Source organism: Vombatus ursinus, unplaced genomic scaffold, assembly GCF_900497805.2.
Source record: "Vombatus ursinus unplaced genomic scaffold, bare-nosed wombat genome assembly UNPS02011431.1, whole genome shotgun sequence".
NCBI lineage: Eukaryota > Metazoa > Chordata > Mammalia > Diprotodontia > Vombatidae > Vombatus > Vombatus ursinus.
This window is the reverse complement of record NW_020951209.1, coordinates 5,620,497-5,647,545: the sequence shown is the minus strand read 5'-3', so window position 1 is coordinate 5,647,545 and position 27,049 is coordinate 5,620,497. Positions and strand designations below refer to the sequence as shown.

The following is a 27,049-nucleotide window of genomic DNA, read 5'->3' as shown; positions in this document are numbered from 1 at the left end:
TCAAGTACAGGTTAGATGACCATTTATCAGGTAGGTATTTATCGGTATTCCTTACATGCACAAGTTGGATGAGATGGCTACTGAAATTCCCTCTGATTCTCAAATGTTATGACTACATGATCTAGTGCCGACTCCTCTTTCACAAATGAGGAAAGCGAAGCCTAGAAATTCATCGGTTAGGTTACTGTCACTCAATTTCCAGTCCTATGTTCTTTACAAGATGAATGTATCACAAGAGTGATTTTCAATATCTGACTTCTAGTTTCACCTGAAAAAGATCACTAAGAAAACTACAGAATCCTTCCAACACACTTAAGGTAACTGAGATCTAATATCTTCAAATCTCTAAGTCTCAAAACATTTCTGCCCTTCAGCAACTAGGAATCAGTCCATTTCCTTTCCCCAAATCCAAATCTTAAACAACTAATAGGAAATTATTTAGAGCATTCTCCAAAAGAAAACAAAAATTTTCAAAAAAAAAATTCTGCTCTCCAATTTTTAGAATTTACCCAGAAAACTGAGTCAAACACTCAGTTGACTGTTTTTAACAATTTAGAATTACATAAGAAAAATTACGTTGATTACTGTTAGGTTTATAGCCCAAGGTTACTGATAGCAAGAAAATATCACCTGAATAACAATATTGATAGTATCACTATTTTTAGTAGCCCCAAACTGAAACAAATTAATCACCCAATGATTAGGTAATAGTTGAACAAATTGTTGCATGAATAGTACTGTGCCATAAGAAATGATTATAAATTCAAAGGAATATGGAAAGATTTATATGAAGTGATGCATAATGAAGAAAACAAAGCCAAATAAACAATATATTCACTGATTACTATTATTAAATGAATTCACTAAATAAAGATCAGGGTAAATATAGCAGATAACATTGGAATCAACTTATTAAAGTTGAAACATACACCTTTCTCTGCTTTTAAAAGAGTTAACTATAAAAGTGTAAGAATGCAGGCATTATCTATCAATTGCAGTCATTCTTTTATGTCCCTTTGCTTAACTTAATTGGAGGACTGCACACTACAGAAGGTTTATGAGTTTGCTTGATCAGTTTGTCTTCTACATCAAAACAAAATTTATTGATAAAAATAATTAGAGCCAAAATCATATCCTTTTTCAATACCAAATTTCAGACAGGATAGATTTGTTTTCAATTGTATTAACTCCATCTGCAAAGCTGGAAGTGCTTATTAGAGTTTTAACTATCACATCAGGCAATATTGATGCATGATGCTGCAAGCAGTTTGCTACATTTCACTTAATTAAAGAAAAACAACTTTTATCCACTGTTAGGAAAATACAAACCTGAGGATCAAGCAATAAGGACAAAACAAGAAGATGGCAAGGTTACACAATCACATAACAAGATTTCCTTTGTCTTTTTTTTTTTTCGGCTGTTCTTAAAAATGAAATGCATTTAAAACATTTGTGTTTGCATATCCTTAAAACATGTAGTCTATTATTATGTTCAGAAGAAGATTTAGCTAAGATATCATCTCACCTGCAAAAAAACTCCCACAAGTCCAGGTTCTGAATCCTCTGAATCCTCTTAATTCGGTTGCTGTCCACCGTTTTCCCAAAGAGATTAGCAACTTCGTTGTATTCATTTGTTTGCTTGTGCAAAGGAATGAGCTGGAAAACAGGTTTGCATAATTTCAGTGATGTACTTTTATTCTTTTACAGGTTCTATTGTGCATATGAAGCACTGAAATTCTGCTCTTACCTGATACGGTTCTTCAGTATTCACATTCTCCCAATGGGATGGCACAGGAATAGCCTCATTTTCACAGATATAACTTCAAACACAATGACAGAACAAAACAAAACAAAACACCACACATTAGAAACTGATTGTAACTATCTGCCAGCTTTCTTCTGATACTAAGTTCTCATGTTCTGAGTTTTGGAGAAATGGGAGGCCTCAGAGTAGTAATTTAGGGGAAAGTTTCAAAATCCAACTTGCAAGTTACAATTCAATTCAACAAATACTTATTAAACACCCACTATGTGCAAAGCATTGTGGTTGGCATTAGGCAAACAGAGAAAAAAGCAAAATGATCTCTGCCTTCAAGGAGTTTACAACCTGTTTTAAACCAATATATTATAACTGCCCAGATGTTAGCAAATTTCCAGGTTTTTCTGCTATGCAAATGAGATTACAAGGAGAAGGACAAATGTAACTAAGAGTCTTCTCTGTTTAAAAAGCCTCCAGGGTTCCCCATTGTCTGGTTAATAAAATCTGAAGGCTTTGGTTAGTATTCAAGGCTTATCATATACCAACCTCATCCTATTATCCCAGCTTTATCTGCCACTACTGATTGCTCCATTACACATTTCTCTTACTCTATCCAAACCAGACTATTGGCCATTCTCCAAATACACTTTGTGTTTTCGACTTCTACACTACTCGACTCTCCACCTGGAATGGCTTCTTCTCTTACCCACCTCCACCTACTAAAATCCTATTCATCCTTCAAAGCTCAACTTATATTCCAACTCGTCCATGAATTCCTGGCTGATCATCTCAACTGGAAGGAATCTCTTCCTATTTTGAATCTCCAAAGCACTCTGTGTATCATCTTTGGCTTTAATAACTATAACAATTTAAAAAACCCAACATGTTATATACATTTCTTATCTTTTCTGATTAGATAATAAGGTCTACTAGATAATAAGGGACAGTGATTTTCTCTTATTTAGCACTGTATCCTCTACAGCAACTGGCAAGAATGACTTCCATATAGTATACCATTCAAATATTTGTTGAAAGATGAAAAAGATGAAAAATCTACAAAGTCCTCCATTTAACTCTAAGAATAATCAGCTTCTAATTTTAAGCTTTCATGCTCTATAGAGCACAAATTCTTAATCTTTTTTGTATCATGGATCTCTTTGGCAAGTCTGATTAAGACTATGGCCCCCTTTCTGAGAATAATGTTTTTAAATGCATAAAATATGCAGGATTGCAAAGGAAACCAATTATGTTGAAATACATACATACATATACATATACATATATACATGCATACAGATATATAGATAAGATAGACACACACATATGTATATTTTGTAAAAGCTAAGTTCACAGTCCCCAGGTTAAGAATTCCTCCTCTACAGCATTCTAAACTCATCACATATCCCCCTTTGTGTTACTACTACCTATCCCACTCCATTCCAATCCTACTTTTGTATTTTTCTCAAATTGACCTTAATGAAACGGAAAAAAAGCACCTGACTCCATTTACAAGCTTTTCCATACCCAAAATGTGCTATTTACATACATATTATATTGATTTTCTATTCTTAGTTCACATTTTACTTCCAGATTATAAGCTTTTTGAAGAAAAAGTATTAGCACTCTATATTCTGTACAATCTCCATAATTATCAATATATTGTCATGTATTTGGGGGGATCCTCAATAACATTTAATAAGCAATTATAGTATAATATAAACAAAAGTCATAGAACGTTGCATAGAAAAAACTTAGTCCTTCCAAAATTTCTCCTTAGAAATAGCATTTAGCCATATACCAAGATAAGCTCTAAATGTATACATGACTTATTTAAAAAGGATCTCACCCTAAACAAATCAGAAAAGTAAGAAAGCATTTACCTTTTGGATCCAAGGATCAAATAAGGGACAGAAAGGATCCCAGAAGATAAGTTGGATAATTTTGACTAAGTGAAATTAAAAAAGTTTTGCCCAAACAAAGCCAATGCAACTAAGGTTAGAAGGAAAGTAGTTAGTTATAAAAAAAAAAAATCTTTGTAGCAAGTTTCTGACAATAGTTTCATTTCCAAGATATACAAGGAATTTATTCAAATTTATAAGGGCCATTGCTGTTTTCAAGGGAAGAAATCTCAGCTATCAATAGCCATATGAAAAAATGTCCAAAATTACTAATAATTAGAGATATGAAAATTATAGCAACTCTATAATCCTCCCTCACACTCATCAATCAGCAAAGCTGATAAAAATATAAATGAAAAATGTTGGAGTGGCTACAGGAGAGAAGGCACATGAATTCACTATTGGGGAAGAAGTAAATCAGTCCAACCATTCTGGGAAACAATTTGGAACTATGCTCAAAAAGTTACTAACCTGAACATACCAGGAGATACACTTACACCATAATGACTAGGCCTATATTAGTCCCCAAAGAGATAAAAGAAAAAAGAAAAGATCCAATATGTACTAAAATACTTATAGCAGCCCTTTTTGTGGTAGCAAAGAACTGTAAACTAAAAGGTTGTCTATCAACTGGAGAATGGCTGAGCAAATTATTATACATAAATGTAATGGAATACTATTGTGCTGTAAGAAATGATTAATGCAATGGCTTTGGGAAAGCCTTATAAGAATTGTCAATGGGTAAAGTAAGCAGAACCAGGAGAACAATTTATCCTTTAATAACAGTATTGTGAAAATGAACAACTTGAAAGACTGAAGAAACTCTGATCAACACAAAGACCAACTAGAATTCCAGAGAACTGATGATAGTACCAGCCTCCTGACAGGTGGGGGGGGGGGGATGGACTAAATATGCAAAATGTGACATATTTTTGAGCATGGCCAATGTGAGAAATTGTTTTATTTGACTATGCACATTTATTACATAGGTTTTCTTTTTCTTTTTCTCTTTTAAAATTTTTTCCAGTGGAGAAGTGTGAGGGAGAGGATATAAATGTTTATCAGTTGAAAAAAATGAGAGAAGAAATAGCATATAGCTATTTTTCTACAGATCATTCTCTAACATGTCATTCAGCTTAATTTCAAATGCCTCAGGAAAGAAGAGGGGTTTCAACACTTGCTTGCCGAGTCATTTTAGAACAGAAGAAAAATATAAGATTTTCTTCTCAATCTCATTTAATGTAAATAACCAAAAATATTTATCTTCGTTCTCTAGGATTTAGTATCCTATTTTTGGAGTCCAGAAAAAGTCTTCTAAGAATAATTAGGCAAAAAGGAAAATGTTTGTGAAATACAACACCTGAAAACAGGAATCTGTGCTTCTGCTATACCACAAGGAAAATTTGTTGACTAAATTGTCATATTTCCTGGAAATATTTCAGTATTTTAATTTTTGTTCTTAAGTAAATGGAGTTAGAAGTAACATAGGCAATTCATGTAAGGGTAGATGACCCATTACATGGCTGAGAGGTAGGAAGGATTTGGAATCTGAATACTTCAGTTCAAGTCCCAGGTTCAAGCTGTGTGACCTTTGAAAGTCCTATTGTTTTTCCTTATCTTTGAAATCATGATAATAATATTTGCTTTACCTAATACAGTGCTATTGTTGTTAAGAGCAAATGAAATAATTAAAGACATTTTGGAACTACAAAGTACTATGTAAGTGTGAGTTGTCATTATGGGTTTCAAAAGGTCCTTTCTAGCCCCATTCCTGAAACTCACCTCACAGGCTTTAACATGATTATCAAGCAGCTTTTAACTACTATATTATTTGTTCTAGAATTTCTATAATACAGAAAAGATAAGAGTAACAGGAAAAAAGAACACAGCTAGGGCATATTATGATCTTATTGCATATATAATAGATACATAGCTGTTTTCCTTCTGTGGTATTCAAGTCTTTGTGACCCTATTTGGGGCTTCCTTGGCAAAGATACTGGAGCGGTTTGTCATTTCCTTCTTCAGTTCATTTTGCAGATGAGGAAACTGAGGCAAACAGGGTTAAGTGATTTGCCCAGGGTCACATAGCTACTGTCTGAGACCTGATTTGAACTCAAGTCCTCGTGACTTCTGGTGGTGCACTCCTAACGGGTACACAATCACTATTTAACAATTTTTATCATTAAACAGAGTGCTATAATGTGTTTTGTTGAGTTTAATTAAAAAGAGAAGAGGGAGAAAAAGTATTTTTACATTCAAGAAAACCTACAAACTACAGAGTGGTTCCCCCACCCATCCGTTGTCTAGCTTTCCGTGAGTAATCGCTCGTAGTCAGCGGCAGACCGCGCCTGAGAACCCCACGGCACCCACGAGAGGGCGCCCGCACACTGCTGGAAGACAGTCGGGCCGGGGCCAGACATGCTTAACCAAGCAAAGACACATGAAAGACAGACACACAGGGGAGGCGCTGGCGGACCGGGTCGGAGCAGAGCTCTCTCCGCTGCAGCAGTTCCTGCGGCTGCGGCGGCGGCGGCTGAAGCAGAGGTCCTAGACAGGGGTCCGCTGGGGCGGCCGCGGTAGACCGCGGCAGACCGCTCGTCAGTTCTGGTTTTACTTGGAGGAGGGTGCTTTTTGTAGTTTTAGTTTTAGTTAGGGGTTTTTTTGGGGGGGGAAGGGGAGGAGGAGTGGAGGAAAGCAGCCTAGCTGCCGCCAGGGCTAGGAGTGGAGATGGATACTGCACAGCAAGGTTAGCATAGTGTGAAGTTAGAGAACTGTCAGCCTGAGGGTCGGGGCGGGGGTGGACTACCGCATTCGATTCTCTTTACTCTTACCTGAATGCAGTGATGGAAAAGGGGGCTCTTTTTATTGAGCGCTGTTTTCCAGTCGTCAGATTCATTTGCTTCATCACTGAACACAGAGACGGGAAAAAACAAAACAAAACATCAAACAAATGAAAAACTCTAAAAATATTACCACAAAGACATTTAAGCATTATATCTCAACCATGAATTATGGTGCTTTGAGAACCGCTGGAGTACTTAGCGCGGGGTGGTAGGGGGGTGGGGAGAGGCATAACGTCATCTCATGCCTATTAATTATCTAATAAAATGATTCCTCAAAGGACTGTATCTTCACTGTTTAAATTAGGCGTGTATAATACAGGTTAATTTCACGGGATACCCATGATGCTAAGTCCTTCATTTCTGTATCACACTTAAGACACAAAAAGCTCTTAACTTTGGGAAAATTTAGAGCAATAAAATGATAAATAAATTACAGTGCCAAATCTTGTGGTCTGTATGGGGGGGGGGGGAGTTCTTTCAATGCCCGAAAAAGTTTTGCTAAAGAATAAAAGATGTAAGACCACAGTTCACTTGTAAAAACTCAGTGAATTTTTTAGGAATAACCATATGCTCCCTCTTCCATATATTTTAAGTTAAAACCAAAGAAATAACAGAATACAGCTATTACCATAAAAGTTACACAAAGATTTCCTAAAATTAAAAATAAATAAAAGAGCCTATATTTCTTCCTCTGCCGTTCCCCACCTCCGCAAGGTGCGTTCTCTAAGTCTTTCTCTACATATCCACCAAAGCTGAGAAGTGAATCTAAGGCATTGAAAGATCTTAGCCAACATGCATTCTGAATGGAATCACTCAGTCGTTCCAAGATAAAGTAGTCCACATATCTGGACAAATACAGGGCAACGCAAAAGGGAAAGAGCCCTGAATGTGAAGTTAGGAGACTCGGGTTTGAATCCTAGCTGGACTCTTTCCGACCCTGAGCCCTTGAGCAAATTACCTAACCTCTCTGGACCACCAGTAAAATAGGGAGGGGTATTGAGCTCGATTAACTCTAAAGTCATTTCCAAGTCTAGATCTTAAAGCAGCTGTGAAGTATTGATTTTAAAAGGCACCTTCTTTCTTCCTGAATGCTCCTTGTGCCAATCATATTGGCAACATTATTGTACAGGTACCAAGCAAGTTCATACTCATATGTGGCTCTAATTCTGTATGCTTTTTTCTCGAATTACAATTATTTTTTAATCTGCTTCCTATAATCCTTAGTCAGGCTTATGCAAGAGAAACTCAGTAAGCTAGTAGCAGGAGGTAAAGAGGAGATGACTGTGGAATGGGGTTGAACTCATGAGGTTTATATGCCTCAAAAAATACAGAGTTGATGGTACTTTTATCATTATATAGGATTCCTACTTTTTGATAAAGAGATATTCTACTGAACTGGAATTGATGGGATGAGTGGTAATATATGGCTCACTATTATTTTCTGAGGAATGGTATCTATATAAGACATACTGTGTCAGTACTGATTCAAAAAAATAATTTATACAGAAGATTGATTCTACTTGACATCTTCCTTCTGAATACTCAGCAGAAAAACAACCCACAGACAATTTTGGCAACCAACTACTTGTTTGTTTTTCCTAAAGTATCAATAATTTATGGAGAGCTCTGAGTGGAGAATGTGGTTACAACTCTTGGTAAAATGAGCTGTTAGAAAAGGCAATAGTAAAAAATACTTTGATGTAATGGCAATTTTTAAGGTATTTATCTGTTTCAACCTTCTCAGTTTTTACTATCCCTATACCAAGTTTCACCACTCTGACACCACCATGAAACATTGCTAACTCTGCCATATAAGTCACTACTTACAATAACAGGGAAAGAATAGGTATAAAACTGAGCTGCATAACAATCAAAATGTACTTGTTTTAAAAAAGTCTCCTAATTATTACATTGCTGTGCTCTAGGCAGCAAACAGCTGACTGAAACCAGAAACTTATAATAATAGGATCAACAGTAATTGAATTTTCACATTATACCTGATAATGTATATGTGTCAAGAATGAAAATACAAATGATTTCTAGATTAGCTAGTAAATGTATGAAAGAGCCAAAGGAAAGACATAAAGGTAAAAAACTAAAATTAATTATAGTACAGTCTTGCAGCAAAGTCCAGGGACCTATATTTGATTTGGTCTGATACTATGTTATTGACAAGTCACTGAAAGCCTCTCATTTCTTCTTTACAAGGATAAAGATAAATTTGCTCCTGATTTTGCTCTCGCTCCTGAAGGATGCTGGGAGGATGAGCAAAAGTGTGGCACTACATGAATTCAAAGTATATTACAATCTATACATATCAATATCTATTAATATGTGAAAATGTTTACATACTGTGCTTTAAGAGGCAGATTTTAGATCAATAAGGAGACAGATTTCAGCTTAAAAGAAGGAAGAATGGCCTAGCAATTAGAGCTGTCCAAAATAGAATAAACTGCCTTGGGAGATACTATGTTCCACAGAGGCTGGAAACTCTGAAGTCCCTTCGAACTCTTAGATTCTATCCATCAAGAAATTAAGTCACTATTAATTAGATATTATTAAACACTGCAGTTTTTCTTCATATTTTGCATATTACCATAAACATTTCACTATTTTGCAATTAGACTAGTTTATTATGAAATTCTTACTCTTGTGGACTTTACCTCATCAATATGAATGCTATATGAACACAATCATTAGGGAAGAAATATACCTGAGAAGTCCAACTTGTAGCTGTATTTGGAAGTAGTAAAAGAAATGGAACCAATTGGGTTTTCCTTGAAGCTTTTTTCAATATCCTCACTGCTAACGGAACACTGAATGTTGGTGTCCGGCTTCAAAACAAACCAGAAAGTTTTATTTTACTAGATGAACAAGTCAATAGTTTGGCCAAAGAGACACTACTACAATCTTAGAGATAAAGCAAATAATAAAGGCCTCAGGTCATCTGTGCTAACATCCCATATTTCAGGGGTATGCCACATTAACAAAAAAGAAAATTGTATTTTAATTTCAAGAAAAGCCTTTATAAGCACCCTTTGTCCCCATCTTATATTTTTTAAAATCATCTTACTGAATGCTAAAAATTTTCTTGATGTGTAACTGTTGAAAAAAATAAATTATTAAACTTTTCAAAATCACCTTACTGAGTGGTTCAAACTAGTCATATTCAGATATGCAAAAAATTTCACTCACTCACAAAATCTAAACCTGTTGAGCCCCCAATTTATCAACATTATGATTCCCAAAACAAAAATTCCAATAAAAAACAGTGTTAGCATTTATTAGATTTATTTTAGGTAAATTACTCTATTCCATTAATTTCTTAATTTCTATTAGCTACTGCACGCACACTAATTTTCCCGGAAGTCTTTCAATCAGAAACTCTTTTGATATCTAATCTAAAACCCTTCTGCTAAACAAGAGGAGTGGAGATACCTGAAACATGTGCCACTTCCCACATTCGGCCAAATAAAACCAGCCCCACTGAGTATCTGATGTGTCCATCTCATTCATTCCATTGTTGCTTGGTTTCGAACAGAACTCTTCTGCAGCTCTGTGAAACATTGCCTGAAATGTCAGAGAGAAAGGTATTTCTTTAGTGACCAGCAATTTGAAAAATGTCATGTCAAGATAATTTTTTTCTTTGCAATGAATTTCATTTCAAGGGTCTTTTCCACTCAAGCTTTTGTATCTACCTATTTAGTCTATCTAATTAAAACAAAAATTTTTAAATGTTAAATTTCATTGTTATAGTAGGTAGTAATCAGGTAAATGAATTTATCATATATTATATCAATAAGTGGTATACTTTCCAGAAAATTTCCACTATAACGTGTTTTTATACTTTGCCAAAAGAATCCACAGTTGTAAATTAAGACCAAATGCATCTGAACAATGAAAAAAAAAATAGTGCCCATCATTATTTTTTAAATGAATTTTTTTCTATAAAAATCAAAGTGCTAATAATTCAGGAAATGAATAGGAGAGGAAGGGAAGCAGAAGTTTGGGAGGGGTTTTGTCCTATTTTAAAATTATAGAAAATTAAGATATTACATGACAAAAATCAACACAACTATCAAGGATTTAAGATTTGGATCCATTTAGCTCAGTGTTTAAACAGACACTATTTATCACAGTCAGCACTTTAAATTCCGTCACTGATTGTTCAGGATAGTAAACTTTTAGGACTTTCCCATATCTTTTCTTCTCTACTAGAGTTCATTGTTTCAGTGATCTTACAATTCATAAAGACGAAGAAAGGAACAGAACAGAATGGAATGAAAAAGAATGGAAAAAAGTACAGGAAAAGGAAGAAAATTGAATTTGTAATTTGTTCTCCACGCAAAACAACCATAGTATTCTTCCTGGATTAGCGTCAACTTTCTGTTAATACGCTGTTAGTGGAACTCTGATTGGTTCGCTCTTTTTAGAAAATTATATGGAATCATAAAATAAGAGTTACAAAAATACTCACTCTTTGAACTAGTTAGGTGGTTCAATGGATAGAGTGCTAGGGCCTGGAGTCAGGAAGACATGAGTTAGATTCCAGCCTCAGACACTTACTAGCAGTGGGACTCTGGGCAAGTCACTTAACCTTTGCCTAAATTTCCTTAACTGTAAAATGGGGATAATTATAACATCGACCTCGAAGAGTTGTTGTAGGATGAGATATTTGTAAAGTATTTAGCACATTGTCTGCTACATATAATAAATGTTTATTCTGTCCTCTCCCTCCAATGATTCTAATACTATACCCTATTATATTTGTAATATGCTATAACATAAATATATTACATATAGCATTATTTAATATGTAATGTTATAAATATAACATAACATTTATATAAATTTATTTATAATACTAATATTTATACCCTACAGATAGGACAAAAGACAAAGGAAAATATTACTAGTAGCATTAATTGTAATACCAAAATGGTGAAAATAATGTATATATCCAACTATTAGAGAATGAGTCAATAAATTAAAGAAGTGATGAATATAAATACTCAAAATGTTCAAACAGTATTTGTGATCCCATCACTGTGGCTGTTCTTTCCAACAATGCAGATCATAAGACATCAATGCCTACCCATTCTATGGGACTTTTGCCTGTGTCTTACCTAAAATTCACCACATCCGATATACTGGAGACAGGAGGGGGGTTTTAAGTTCTCTTGTGTTAGTAAGTATTCAAAGGCTGTCCGTGAATTATTACTCTCTTACATCTATGACCAGCTCATTTTATTTTTCACTTATCATTTTACATAACATCTTTTACATTTCTTCTTCACAATCTTCTGTTCTTAACGTGTTGCAGTTTGTTCACGTCCACCATACACCTCTCTTGCATTCTTCTGATTTTCATTCAGAAAGTATTTTTCTTCATTCAAAACACTAACCAACTTTCTTGAACTAATTCCTATTATATTACTTTTTAAATTTTATTTTATTTTTAATTTCTGGAAGCAAGTATTTTCATAACAAAGTATAATAAAAAGGATGATTGCACATGAAACTGCAAATCTACTATGTACAACTTGTTATTCCTTTTAAATATACAACAAAGTTATAATGTAAATTTCTCTTCTTACCTCCCCTTGTCTCCACCCTAGAGATGGCCACCATTAGATACAAATAGGTTTATGTGTGTGTATGTATGTATGTATATGTGCACAAAATTATTCTATACATACTTCTATTTATCAGTTCTTTCTCTGGATGCAGATAGTATCTTTCCATTAATTATTAAAATATAAATTTAATTAATATTTCAAAGCCTTTAAACCCTGACTCCACTTAAAATTTTAAGTTTTTTATATAGTAATTTATAATTTACTAAAAAAAAGTTTTGATATAATCTCAATTCTCAGTACAGTCATACAAAGAGCTAATAAAATAATTAGCCTCTTTCCTATAAAGTTAACCTGCCCAATATTCTTTCTCCTACAAGTAATAGTGGGAATATGGTAAACAAAATGAAAGATTAGCCCGAAAAGTAGCTTGGAATAGGTGTCATGTTGTTGTAAATCTCTTATTAATTTATTTGGCAGAAATGTCTAAGGCAATTCTGAGACGCATGAAAAGGGATGAAGTGATGTTCACCACTAAATCATCTGTACATGTTGGCCCATTTATATTTGTAAGACTTATTTTTTTTAAGATGCACTGAGAAAAGACAGGTGTTTTAAAATGTTGCTAAATACTAGATTTTATGCATTTTTACAGTAGAAAAATGAGCACAGAAGGATCTTCATTTCCTAACATCTTGCAGTCAATTGTGTGATGATCAAAATGTGGTCTGATGTGGAATACTGTTCATAAAAGCCTGCCTATTCTCTTCTAAAACTCTCATGACAGTTGATCTTTGTATCTGGGGAGATAACTGTCACAAAAATTTTATAGAGATGGGATAGTTCAATAGGTATTGGTGTCCTCTTGGTTGCCTTAAAAAACAAAAAAGTTCCAAGATATTTGCGCAGCCTTTGATACTTTCCCCACTCTCAGAAACCTTGAGAATTAATTTCTCAATATCCTCAAATTTGTGTTGCCTATAGCGTAGACCTTCTCTGCACATGTTTTCTCATTTACCTGTTTTTCCCATTTTTGATTCTTCAGTGATGTTAAGAATCCAAATATAAGTTCCATTGTACTTGATAGTGAAATTTGTTATTTAAAAAATCCTTATAGATTTTTCTATCATTTATCTATTTATCATCTTTCCAATTTCATCCTTGAATGCCTTTGGTATAATTTTGCTTTCTTAGGACATAACAATAATAATAAACAACAACAATAACTACCATTTATTGAGGACTTTAAAGCTTGCAAAGCATTACATTTTATCTCATTTGATGTTGCAAAGCTTTCTTTAAATTAATTTTTCCTACTACTGCTTCTTGTTGAATTTTTTTTTGGGGGGGGGAGTTGCAGCACTAATCCTAATCTCCTACTATCTTTCTCTGTACAACTTCAAAAGTGAGTTTGTACTCTAAGATCATGCTTATTGCTCTTGGCTGCTGTGACTTTCCACTTAGCCAGGATGTTAAGCGTCTGTTTACTTTTTAGGCTCTTTTGGTCCTCTTGTGATGACAACTGATTTACATTGGTCAAACTTATAAAACTGTTATAATAAGTATCAATACTCTTTCCTCCAGGTTCCATAATTCAAAGTAAAAAAATTGTTTAAATAAGTCAGGTTTGATTTGCTTTAATTGCACATCGTTTTCTCTCCATGTCTATTCTTTCTTCTAGCTTTTATTAATTTTGACCTTTGCTCTAATAAATCTGTAGTCTCACTTTACATAGATAGCTTATTCAGGAATAATTCTCACAATAGGAAAGACTCATTTCCTATCTTTTGAAATATAATAATTTTTTTTGTGATGTTATTCAGTACTCACCATGTACCTTCAGAGTCTGTTTGTTTGTTTTTTTCTCAAAGTATTCATGATGAACACTTTGACCTAGAGATCTCACTTCTAGGTACATACTGCAAGAAGGTTAGAGACAGAAACGTCCTATAGACATCAAAATATTCATATCAGCACTTTTTGTGATAGCTGTTTATTGACTGAGGAATGGCTAAACAACTGTGGTACATTAATGTAATAGAATATTACTGTGTCATAAGAAATGATGAATATGAAGAATAAAAAAACCTTTGGAAGATATCTATGAATTAATAAAGAATGAAGAAAGGAGAACAGGAAAACAATAGAATGTAAATTCAAATGTAGGGACTGCTTTATTGTTTGTGTTTTTATCCATTTAACACATTGCTCAGTCAATGAAAAGCTATCACAAAAAGTACAATCTTGTTGAATGACTGAATCAATAAATGAAGTATGCAGATAAAATGTTTACATTTTTGTGTTTTCTGTGTTTTTACTTTCGTTCTTGTTCATGTAGTTGAATACTTACATGGTTGCTCAAAGTTAATGGAAAATTTAATTTACAAAAAGAGAGCAATGTTGGCTCCTTCTAGAGAAGGATGGCATCTTTCACTGGTGAAAATAGAGATTTTGTTATTCTCCCTTTTTAACCCCTGCAAGTAACGATTGCCAAGATGAAGAGAAGTCATTTCCTCCAGAGCAAAGGCAGAGATTGCAACTGCTTTTGCCTTTCCCTGAAGACTTAGCTATTTTTTTTTTTTTGAAGGGCAGGAACACTGGCCAGAATCAGCTAAGGACTGCTTCTCTTCTGCCCTTAAGCTTCCATACTAGGAGGAGCCAGAAGCCTACATAAAAATTGGTGATATTAGCTGCTATGGACAGCTTAGCAACACCTTCGTCCCTGGTCTTCTGCTTAAAGACTACCTACATGGAAAACATGAATGTAGAATCTCCACAGATTTCATGATACTGTCTTGAAAGAAAAAAATGTAAGAAGATAAAATTTAATTATTGCTCTTTGACTATTTTGTTCCCTTGCAAGGCAAATGTTTGTCAATAATGATTTTGCATATTAAAATCATTCCAAAGGGTTACTTTTTTTTTAAACATAGGCCAGGGACTATGAACAGGGTTAAAGTAACATTAGCACAAGTCATGTTAAATCAACACTGTATGTGCATGTTATTAGGACTAAGGGGGCAAAGGCAGAAACCAGGAGAGTTCTCAAATTATGCATACATGAGATCTGTTCCATGCACAAGTGAGATTTTGCAAATATTTAATTCTCAATGATCTGGATTAATAGAAGGGCTAAACAAATCAGAATTTCTACTTGGTTTTAGAATATATTAGTCATCTCTCAACATTTGTGAGTTTTACATTCCTGGTTTTGGTAATTTATGGGTTGGCCATCGATAATTAAATGGAAATTTTTAGAGATCTGCAGCGCACTGTGGAAAATTGTAGATGATAGGAGTATGTAATGAGAACAATAAAAAATTATTAAGTCATGAATGCATAGATATTGCGTATTATTCTATTATTTTTATAATTTACTACCATTATTATACATACATAAATTTATTATAAACAGTTAAATTTTGTTAAAAGTTTCAGTTTCTCTTTGGGAACACCTCCTTTTTGTCTCTCTACCATCCAGACGCAGTCAGGTAATTTTCTCCGAAGTGCCCTTTTGTAGAAGGAAATCCCTTAAGCAGACTGCGGCTTTACATAAGCAAAATACTAATCTCTCATAGAAACTGCAACTTTTTTTTATTGGTGCAGTATGTTGTTCTACTTGTTTTGTATGTTAAATTCATATGATCAGAATTATTAAAAATAAAGATTTGGGGTAGGGTCTAGAGTTATTTGTGGTTTTTCATATTAATGGGGTCTTGTGCCCCAAGCCCCACAAATGTTGAATATGTTCTGGAGTAGTGTTGGTTTGGGGTTTTTTTGTTCATTTTTTAAAAAATAGTAAACATTATCTTAAGCTTAGGCTAATACTAACATTGTTTCCTTCTTGAAGCACAAGAGTAGAAGCAGCCTGGAAGTATGTCACATGATAGTTAATGGCAGCATAAAGTTAAAGTTTTGCCATGGATAATACAAATGTGGATAACTGAAAGGTTAATATAAAATCTAATATTTGTTTAGAATATTTATATGACTTTAAGGAAGAAAAATCTAAGTCTGCCACAAATCATTAAGATTTTACAGTGAAGTTCAAATAGATAACATTAATTATATACCTGGAGATGGCGCTCCACCATTAACAGAGTACTTGTCCTGTAATCAACAGACGGCAAGAAAATAACATTCCAGTTTATTTAGAAAAAAATGAAGGCAGATTTCTCACACAGATCTTAGGTGATGAGACAGGTGTGGGGCAGGGTCATGGAGGGGGACGTAGATCCACAGCCGATCCGCAGCCGATCCGCAGACGCTCAACCGCCCTGATTGTGCTCTCTCAACTTTGTGGCTCCCCTTCCCCGGTGATGTATGGAAGCTATATTGCATTACGAGTGTCAATTTAAACGATGGCCATATTTACCAGTGCCAGCAGAGCCGTAAACAAAAAAGTGGGCTGATGAGCCAGGCCATAGAGGCTCTCCACCACATGTCAAGACCTGCCAACTTTGACTGTGATCCGTAGGATCCGCCGATCCCGCGGGGTCCGCTAGGGTCCACGGGGTCCATGAGCTCCAGGATCTGCTAACCTTCAGGACGTATCTGACAGCCAGGCAACAGACTTCGCAGGATCTGCTCACCCCCAGCGACACGTAAAGTCGGCTGCCAGCTTTGTGGAATTCACTCATTTCCCACCGCACATTTTACAAGTCCAACTAGAATGCCCACACGCCGAGTCAGGCGAGGAGCATCCACTTTCCTTCCAAAAGCTCAGAATGATCCACCCAGTATCAACAGCTAATCAATGGCTATGGACTCCCACCTCTAGGCTATACTCAGGGTACAGGAAGCAGCCGGGTACCCCAAAGCAAATATGCAGAACTTCCAGCTATCAATATGACAGAAAAGGATAACGATAAATGTTGGAGAGGATGTGGGAAAACTAGGACACTAAAGTACTTAGTGGAGTTGTGAACTGAGCCGACCATTCTGGAGAGTAGTTTGGAACTATGCCCAAAGGGCAATCAAACTGTGCATACCCTTTGATCCAGCAACACCACTACTGAGTCTGTATCCCAAAGGACCTATTTGAACAAAAATATTCCTGGCAGCTCTTTTTGTGATGGCAAGGAATTGGAAACTGAGGGGATGTCCATCAATTGGGGAATGGCTGGACAAGTTGTGGTATTTGATTGTAATGAAATATTATTGTGCTATAAGAAATGAGGAACAGGATAATTTCAGAAGAAAAAAAAAACTTGGAAAGACACGAACCGATGCAGAGTGAAGTGAGCAGAACTGGGAGAACATTGTACACAGTAACAGAAATACTGTATGATGAACAACTGTGAATGCTTAACTGTTCTCAGCAATACAATGATTCCAGACAATCCCGAAGGACTCCTGATGAAAAAAAAAGCTATCTACTTACAGAGAAAGAACTTATGAATTCTGAATATAGACAGAAGCACATTATTTTTTTCCACTTTCTTTTTGGTTTAAATTTTCTTTCACAAAATGACTAATATGGAAATGTTTTACATGATTGTATATGTATAACATGTCCAACTGCTTACAGTCTTAGGAGGGAGAAAATTTGGAACTCAAAACTTAAAAAATGAATATTAAATTTGTTTTTACATGTATTTGGGGGGAGGGGGAAGAATTTTTAGCTGTACCTGGAAGAGCTAGGGAAAGAGAACAGACCCACATATGTAGGGAGCAAAAGTGCCATGGAGAGGACCGTGGAGAGGCTAAAACAAGGCACCACCATTCATGCTAGAGGATTAGTTCAAAAATGCCTGGCAGAAACTAAATGGAATGTAAGATCTCACTAGCCTTCTATTTCACTTTCAAAGTTTTCTATTTCCTTATGAAGAAGAAAGAGTAACACTTATTCCTCTGGTGATTTTCAAAACATTCATATGAATTCCTTATTTTGAATGTTCTAAAAGTTTAGGTTCTTTCCTCTTTTCTTTCTCCCATCCCTACCATACTTTCTATAAGAATAGGAGAAAAGACAATTTTGCAGTAGTTAACTACTTATAATGCAAATATATAATAATATACTTATAACTAGTTAGGATCAACATAGGTTACTTTTTTTTTAAACCACTGAGACCAGAAACTACATGTAGAAAACTCTGTTTACATCACTTCAAAGTATAGTTTACTGCCTTGCTAACCTGCCCAAAATATTTTCTTCCTTTGAGTACACTTAAAACATCACCCAAACTGTAGTTCTTTGCACATTTTCCAGAATTTCCAATAACACTTAAGGATTTTTTTTTTCATGAGTTAATGCAAACTTCATGTTTCACTGGCAGTTTGGTATCTCCCAGTTAGTGCTACATGATAGAGACCCTACTTGGGTTTTGTTTTGTTTTGTTGGTATGTGAGCATTTGCATGATCATGCTTTGAAGTCAATTTAAAATTCATGAGTTTTAAATAGAAAGGACTGATCAGCCTATTAAAAGAATTAAGAACCCAGATAATTACTTTTCTACAGACTTGTAGCCTTTTCTGAAGATTGTTAGATGTCAGGTCTTGAGTTTGCCATAGAATGATTTTTTTTTTAAAATATGGATAAATGACTAAAACTGTCATGTGCATCTTTGTATATTATTTATTAGCTGACATAATAAAGCTCATTTTCATTAACAATTTGTATCTTAAAAAGGGTGACAGGACAGTGGGAAAATAACCAAAATATATATAATATATTCACTGATGGTTTTAATAAAAAAAATAAGAATGCCCGGTTCAGATATATTTTGATTACTGAAACAACTGAACAGAGCATCTACTGAGGTTTATCTAATAGGCAAAATAACTGATAAAAATGGCATACTCTTAGCCAAAGAAGGTTTGATATTACAGAATTATAAGTACACAGCTAAAAATATTTGAGAAAATAATTACTAGATAACATACTGGGATAAAATCATAATAACAAATCAACAAATCTTGTCCAACACACCAGATAATTCTCCTATTTGATAAAGCTAACAAGGAGGTGGAATTTCTTGATACAGTTGTCTCACTTTAGTAGAAACATCACATAAACCTGGGTGTGGGTGTGTGAGGAAGTATAATAGGTTCTATCAGAGAAGTTAATGATAGTGTGTAAACAGAGTATCAAAATAAATACATATTAGTTGGACTTTTTTTTTTTTTAAACTAGGGGCACCTTGTCATTTTGGTATAAACTCAGCAAGCAGTATTTCTCGACTTTGGTCATGTCATTAGATTTCTATGTCAATAACAAGATTACTGCATTTTGTTTTGTTTTTAGCCTATGGAAACCTTTTTTTAAAATATAGTATTTAAAATAAATGCAAAAAGAAAAGAAAATTATAGAAAAATGTAGAAGGTATATAGAAGACATATAAACAAAATCAAGAGGACCAGAGCAGAGTACTTGCAAATGGTACTTTACAGATCTTAAGTGACATAGGAAAAGAAAAAAACCCTAGAAATGTTTCATCTAAAAGCTGAAAGACAAACAGCTTCTCCCTTCTGTTGCAAAAAGAAATTTTTGCCCTAAAGCAAATTTATGGCCTCTTTTCACTACCAAATAAAAATCTTACTATGTCGCAGGGGTAATATCTTCTTTTCAGGTGACTGATTGTGGAGAAGACGAGACCTTAGCTTTTCGGGCCCAAGCTGGAGTGGACAGACCTGGGTTCTTCAGTCCTGATTTTTCTACTTAATGTATAACTTTCAGTAAAACGTCACTTAGCACAGTGCCTGGCACATAGTAGGCATTTAATGAACACTAGCTGACTTCACCTCAGGCATCCAGTTTCCCCCTTTATAACGTGAGAATGTTGAACCTCTAAAATCCCTTCTAGCTTTCCTTAAGGGCCTAACGTCTTATGGTCTAGTCTCTACTCGGCACGACTGAACGAATGAACCAAGAACAACGCAAGCCTTAGGTGAGCTGAGGGGTGGGGGATGGGGTTGGAGATAGAAAATTCAGCTGTGGAAGGAACAAGGGGGATTGAAAATCCAGCCGTGGGAGGGGGCAAGGGGGATTGCAAATCCAGCAGTGGGAGGGGTCCATTTTTCAGGGTGGAGAGAGACGAGAGGTAAAATCACCAATTTAGAGCCGGAAGGGGCCTTTAAAGGCCACCTAATGCAACACCTCACTTTACACACGAGAAAATGGAAGCCCGGGAAAATTACACGTTTCGCCCATAGTCGCCCGCTAAAAAATGGCAGATTCGGGATTTGATCCCGGTTCTCTTTTCAGGGTCCGAGCCCCAGAGGGGTTGGGGGAGCGGGGACAACAAAGGGAGCAAGAAGCCCCTCTGCGGCAGATCGCCAGCAGAGGAGAGGGAGGAGCCCGAGCCCGTCCGCCCCCCCTCCCCGCCCCCGGCACTGACCCCTACGCTGCGGGGCCGGAGGGACAAGGACAGCGACAGCGCTTGGCGGGGCGCGGCAGGCGAGGCTCCCGGGGCGCGGGCCCTTCGCACGCGGAACTCGAGGCCGGGCCCAGGGAGGAGGGGGGGGCGGGAATTCGAAGGCTCCCCCGCCCCTCTCGCACCCAGTCACAGTGCCGCGCCGCCCCGCCCCGCCCCGCCCTGCCCCGCCCTGCCACTCACCGGATTCGCCTCCCACATGATGGAGGACGGAACGGGAGAGCCGCCCCCCGGGGGAACGGGGTAGTGAAGCCGGCGGTGGCTTTCCGGAGGGCCCTCGCAGGGATCGATGGGCGGTTTGTCGGAGGCAACCCACCCCCGCGACTGCCGCCAACCCCGGCGGCAACTGCAGCCACTTTCGCCTACTGGCCACACTTCCGACTTCCGGCCACCCCGGAGCCACGCCCCCCTCCACCCACCCGCCCGCCCGCCGGGGGCGGCCGCGGGGCGGGGCGGGAGAGGGAGGTGACCCGGGGAGCCTCCTCACCCCAGCCGCCCCGCCCCGCCCGGCCCGGCCACCAGCCCGGCCTCTGCAGACACCTCCTACCCTCCTGAAGGGTAGCAACCCCTGCCCTCAGAAAGCTTAGGACAGGCCGGGGGAGGTGTAGGCCGATGATCTCCGAAGGCCGCCCGAGGCCGCCGCCTTCAATAATGAATGATTTCGGCCGGGGGGTGCGCAGGATGCCTCAATAAAGGTCCCATTATCTTCCCCCCTTTCGGAGGAATTCCAACCCGTCCAGTAAAAAACCCATCTCGAACACCACGGTCTCTGAGGATTCTTCCCGGGTCGGAGAAGACCTTCCTATCTGGGCCTCCCAGCCCTTGGGAATCGGGAATCTCCATCTCCGTCTTCGCCCCCCCCCCACGTCCCTTCTGCGGGATCCTCGGGTCAGATGCTCTCACGACCTAAGGGATCCGCTACCACGGATGGGATTTTAGGCTCGTAGGCTTAGGTTTTAGGATCGAGGGCTGCAATCGAGAGAAACCTCTCCGAGGCCATCAAGCCAATGCAACACCTCGTTTTCCAGAGAAGGAAATTTTGGGGGGCGTTTGAGCACCCCCTGCTACCTCCCCACTCCCATCCCCTATTCTGGGGAAATTTGCATTCAGAGAGACCCCTGATCTATCTGTCCAGGCAGGCTGACGGCTCCTTCACGACGTCCCTGAGGAAAGTTACGAGCAGGGAAACAAAAGCCTGGAAATTCTAGAATGACAACCCTTCCTTTCTAAGAAATATGTCCATCCCCAGGGTCACTTACTGTCCCACGTTGGAGGGCTCCTTGCTTTTCGGTGGAAGGCTCCTCTCGCAGCTCCGATCTAGGTCTCTTGCTACCTGCTGCCTGGAGCAGGAAAGTGTGGTGGCGCCTTTCTCTCGCTCGTTCCCTCCCTTTCCCTCTCCCCACCCCCCTCCTTCTTCCTGTCATTCCTCAGGTCCTTTTCGAATAGCTTGCGCGATCCGATCCCCCCCCCCCAGGTTCTCCAACCAGACGGGCAAATCTATAGGCTTCTTCGATCTCTCTATGCTGTTTCCAGGGTTTTCATTGGACCGTCTCTGCCCACCGACCTTCTTCACGTCTTTAATCTCAACAAGTCACCATCCCCACTCATCGCCATGACTATCCCTTTGGGGATGCTGACATTTTATTTTCCCAGTTATGGGGGAAAAAGGGGGGGAAAAGGAGATGTCATAGTGTGTATTGCGGTTATTTGTGTTTTTTTTTTCTTCCTTTTATGCTGCAATGTCCAAAAAGGCAGGGTTCATGTCTCCTCTGATTTTTAGGTGATTCCTAGCACCTAGCAAGTGCTCTCTATACAAAGCAAGCACTTAATATCTGTTGAATTAAATTGAGAGGTAATTCCCCCCCATACCTATCTGACACGTATTTCAGTACTAACAAAAAATTTATCCTGTCACCTGCTTAAATGACATTTAAGTGGTTTTTTTTAACGGATTATTTTTTCATCATACCCATGTAAAGGGATATTTGTGGACTACATGTTGCCACAGTACTGGAGGCCAAGAGAGAGGCTTATTTGGGGGAAAAATCTTTGAATTACATGTTCCAGGTGGTTGTGTGTTAGAACGGCAAAATCACCCAACACAGAGCCTGATTGGATTAAGGCTCACTTTAAAGCATACTAAATTAAAAAAAAAAAAATCTGAATCTCACAAAGAAGGCTCATATTATTTTATCTTCAGATTAGTGTTAAAAGATGAGTTTTTGGATCAGGGAGCAGTATGAGATTGTTGGAAATGCTGCAGAATTTGCCAGCTGTAATGCAGCCCACTCCAACTGAATTCTGCGTTCAGCTCATTGTCTCACTGTATTGCCTACCTAAGATATATGTGCTAATAGCCTAACTCAATGGGCTGCTCTTCTAAATGCATGTCACAGATTGGAAAATAGGCATTCTTCAACCGTTTGGTTTTCCAAATAAATGAAGAAAGCCTATCTCTTTTAAACAGTTGTAAATCTCATTTAAAAGATTCTATAATACCGGGACTTGATTCTATCTGTATGTCATTTACAAATAGGATAATCTGGGGGACTTCACCATGTACGGGGAATATCTATTCCATTTGAACCCTGCACAGGTCATAAGCACTTTTAGGAAACATTTCCCTATTTTATGTCTCATTTGATGCTGATATCAGAGGATCATTGAATAAAATTTTCTCTGTAGTTGCATCAAGGAAGCTTGTATAATAAGCTTATATGCATGGCAGGTACCTTGTTGAAATAGCACCTTTAAGGGTGTGTATTGGCTTATTAAGTTAGATGCTTTTTAAAAAAATGAATGAGATCATATGACCAGCAGAATGACAGAGTAGTTATGTTTACCAAACATAGCAACCTGAAAACTCAGAAAAAAAATAAGTATATACCAGATAAAGAATAATTTCAATTGAAGCCACAAGATCAGAAGGCATAACCCTGCATAGGTAAAATAAACATTAAATAAGTAAACAATGAAAATGTCAAATAATTTTAGAGAATTTTAATACTTAACAATTTGTTTTCATCATTCCCACTTTCAATTTGGTTTGCCCATGAACAAAATCAAAGAAGCTAGAAAGGTAGGTGAGCTGTGGATTAGGAGGAAAAAGATATCTTTGCATTGAACATCTCTCTCTGATAAGAGTCTGATATACAAGATGCAAAGGGAATTAACAGATATAAAAAATGAAAAACAATTTTCCAATGGATATGTTCAAAGGATATGAATAGTTAAGAGAATAGAAAAATATGAAAAAAAAACATATGAAAGGTTGCTTCAAATCATTAACAATAAGAAATTCAAATTAAAGCAAACTGAAGTTTTACTTCATACATAGCAAATTTAGGAAGATGACAAAAGATGAGAAGGATCAATGTTGGAAGGGCTACAGAAACAGGCACATTAATACTGTTGGTGGAGAAGAATCTAGCCATCTCCATCCACTGCCAACCAACTGCCACCTATGGGGCAGTTGGGCACACTAGGGGAAACACAGGAGGCAGCATGTACTGGGCAAGTCAGGCCACCACCACCACCTTCTCTTGGACCTCAGTGGAAATGGTCTGGGACTCTGAACCTAAGAGCCTTGGCAATAACAGTGCTCCCACACTACCAGCTGCACTCCCAGTCTGACCCCCACAACCATCACTGAGGGGAGCAATCATTGTGGAGAAGGATCACAACTTCCTCTCCACAACCAACAGTAACTACTAACTACCACAGACAGGCAAATGATCTCAAGAGCCCTGAAAAGAGCAGCATTCAAACTACCTGTCCTAGCCCAGCCCCTATAGCTATTATTGGTATGGCAATCCTTGTAGAGAAAGCCTGTCTTCCCCACCAATTACTTACCAACTGACACCAGCAAGGCAAGCAGATCTGTTTAACTAAAGCATCAGGGCACCCTGGGAAAAAGATGGGAGGGAACATAGATCAGGCAAGTTGGAGTGCCACCACTCCCTTAGCATGTTGTTCAATCATTCAGTCGTGTCTAACTCTCCATGACCCCATGGACCATAGCACACCAGGCCAGTAACTCGAAGTATATCCAAGTTCAAATTCATTTTCATTATTTCTTTTTTAAAATTTCTTTTATTTTTAATTTAAGAAATAAAACAAGCATTTCCATAACATAGTACAATGAAAAAGATGATTATATATGAAACTGCAAATCTATTATGTGCAACTTGCTATTCCTTTCAAATATACAACAAAATTATTATGAAAATTTCTTTTTTCTTTTTTCTTCCTCCCCATAGCTACCATTAGACACAAATATATATTTGTGTGTGCATGTGTGTATATGTATAGATACACACACACATATACATATATATACACACATATGCATATGTATGTGTAAACTTGTTCTATACACACTTCTATTAGTTCTTTCTTTGGATGCAGATGTCTTTCTTCATATGTCCTTTATAGTTAATTTGAGTATTTATAACAGTCAAAATAACATATTTGCTCAAAGTTGTTCTTACAACAATATTGTTATTGTATGCAATGTTCTCTTGGTTCTGCGCGTTTTGCTCATTATTTCCTACAAGTCTTTCTATGTTTTTCTAAAAATCATTGAGCTCATCATTTCTTCTAGTATGATAGTATTCCATCACAATCATATAAACTTGTTCAGCCATTCCCCAATTGATGGCTATCCCTGCAATTTCCAGTTCTTTACCACCAAAAAGAGCTACTATAAACATTTTAGAACATATAGGTTCTTTTCTTTTCTCCCTAATCATCTTTGGAAATAGACCTAGGATCAAAAGGTATAGGGTATTAACTCTTCAAGCATAATTCCAGATTGCTCTACAAAATGATTGGATCAGTTCACAATTCCACCAACAATGAATTAGTGTCCCAATTTTTCCACATCCCCTCCAACATTGGTCACTTTCCCCTTCCATCATTTTACCCAATCTGGTAGGTTCATTGTTTCAATAATACTATCTATCCATCTCATCCTCTACTATTCCCTTTTCCTTTTGCCTTCCATCTTTCCCAACATCAGGGGCTTTTCCAATGAGTCCCATCTTCTCAGGAAAAGTATTTAAGCTTCAGTATTTGACCTTCCAGTGAATAGCCTGAATTAATTTAAGCATTGACTGATTTGATCTACTTGCTATCCAAGAGATTCTCAAAATTCTTCTTCAGTACCACAATTCAAAAGCATTGACTCTGCAGCACTCAGCTTTCCTTATAGTCCAATTCTCACAGCCATACATTGGTATTGGAAAAACCATCTCAGTTACATCCTCCCTTCACATCCAGCTAGATGTGGGACCATGAATGCAAGAGCTTTGGGAATAGCAGAGCTTCCAGATTAGGTCCTACAATCATCATCTGGGCATGATCCCAAAGGGGATGAGACATGGCAAATATTTCTGTAGATTCTTTAGTTACTGCTACTAAAGAAGGGGTCTGCTAAGTGACCAAGTGGATCGAGCACTGGGCTTGGAATCAGGATGACTCATCTTTATGAGTTCAAATCCTGCCTCAGACACTAGCTATGTGACCCTGGGCAACTCAATCTTCTTATCTGTAAAACGAGTTGGAGAAGAAAATGGCAAACCTCTCCAGTATCTTAGCCAAGAAAACCCCAAATGGAGTCACAAGAATCAGATATGACTGAACAACAACACTAAAGAGAAAAAAAGAACATTCTTGTCACCAAAGTCCTTGATGCTGTCAAATGGTTCAACATCAGAATCTGATATGATTTTATAAGTGGAAATGGCATTAAAGAAAAGGCTGCTTTGCCCATGAACCCTATGGACAATTCCATCTTCCTCCTAGCTGAAACCTTCTATACATATTATCTCCTCCATTAGAATGTGAGCTACTTGAAAGCAGTGATTTCTTATATTTTTATTTGCATCCTCAGTGCTTTGAACATAGTAATCAATTTTATATTATACTTTTAAAATCCCCATATCCAAAGATCCCTCTGATACACACACATAGTGCATGTATGTGTATATATACATACATATATATGGTGTATGTATATCTATAAGTACATATATATATACACACATGTGTGCATATTTTACCAAAGTGGCCAACACAGAATATACACTCATAACCCATGTAAAAATTATTCATAGCATCACTTTTTGTGGTAGCAAAGAACTGGAAGCCAAGTAGATGTCCATTGATTATGAACAGTTAAGTAAATTGTGGTACATCAATGTAATGGGTATGAAGATGCTATAAAATAAGGGGAGTTGGACTAGTAATCTCAAGGATCACCTTAACTCTAAATCTATGATCTCAGACAAGGTAACAGAAAAGTATGTGCAGGTAAGAGGATAAAGCATTAAGCCTAAAAGTATAAAATAATATTAAATTAAACATGTATCCATCAAATGGCATCGAAGCTAAAAATACTTAAAAGAATCATTATTTTAATTATAAGAAGACCTAAATAGTAAGGTAATAATTGTTGAGGACTTCAATGTACAGCTTTCTGACTTAGACACAAAAAGAAAGGTAAATAAGAAAAATTAAGAATCTGAAAATCATATTAGGAAAGTGACATGATAGATCTTTATTGATTATTGAATGGGAATCTTTACAATTGACTTT

General features: G+C 37.1%; 1 protein-coding gene across 1 annotated transcript in view; it reads right to left on the bottom strand.

Moving 5' to 3' along the window:
- PARP11 (poly(ADP-ribose) polymerase family member 11) overlaps window positions 1–21,154 on the bottom strand; it is a 30,973-nt gene extending 9,819 nt beyond the window's left edge. Inside the window, 10 exon segments of the mRNA XM_027856475.1 lie at window positions 1,526–1,656; window positions 1,748–1,820; window positions 6,489–6,564; window positions 9,214–9,334; window positions 9,939–10,070; window positions 20,636–20,688; window positions 20,691–20,790; window positions 20,792–20,856; window positions 20,859–21,138; window positions 21,140–21,154. Of these exon segments, the coding sequence (XP_027712276.1) occupies window positions 1,526–1,656; window positions 1,748–1,820; window positions 6,489–6,564; window positions 9,214–9,334; window positions 9,939–10,070; window positions 20,636–20,688; window positions 20,691–20,790; window positions 20,792–20,856; window positions 20,859–21,138; window positions 21,140–21,154 (1,046 nt within the window).
- Between the last annotated feature and the right edge of the window lie 5,895 nt (window positions 21,155–27,049).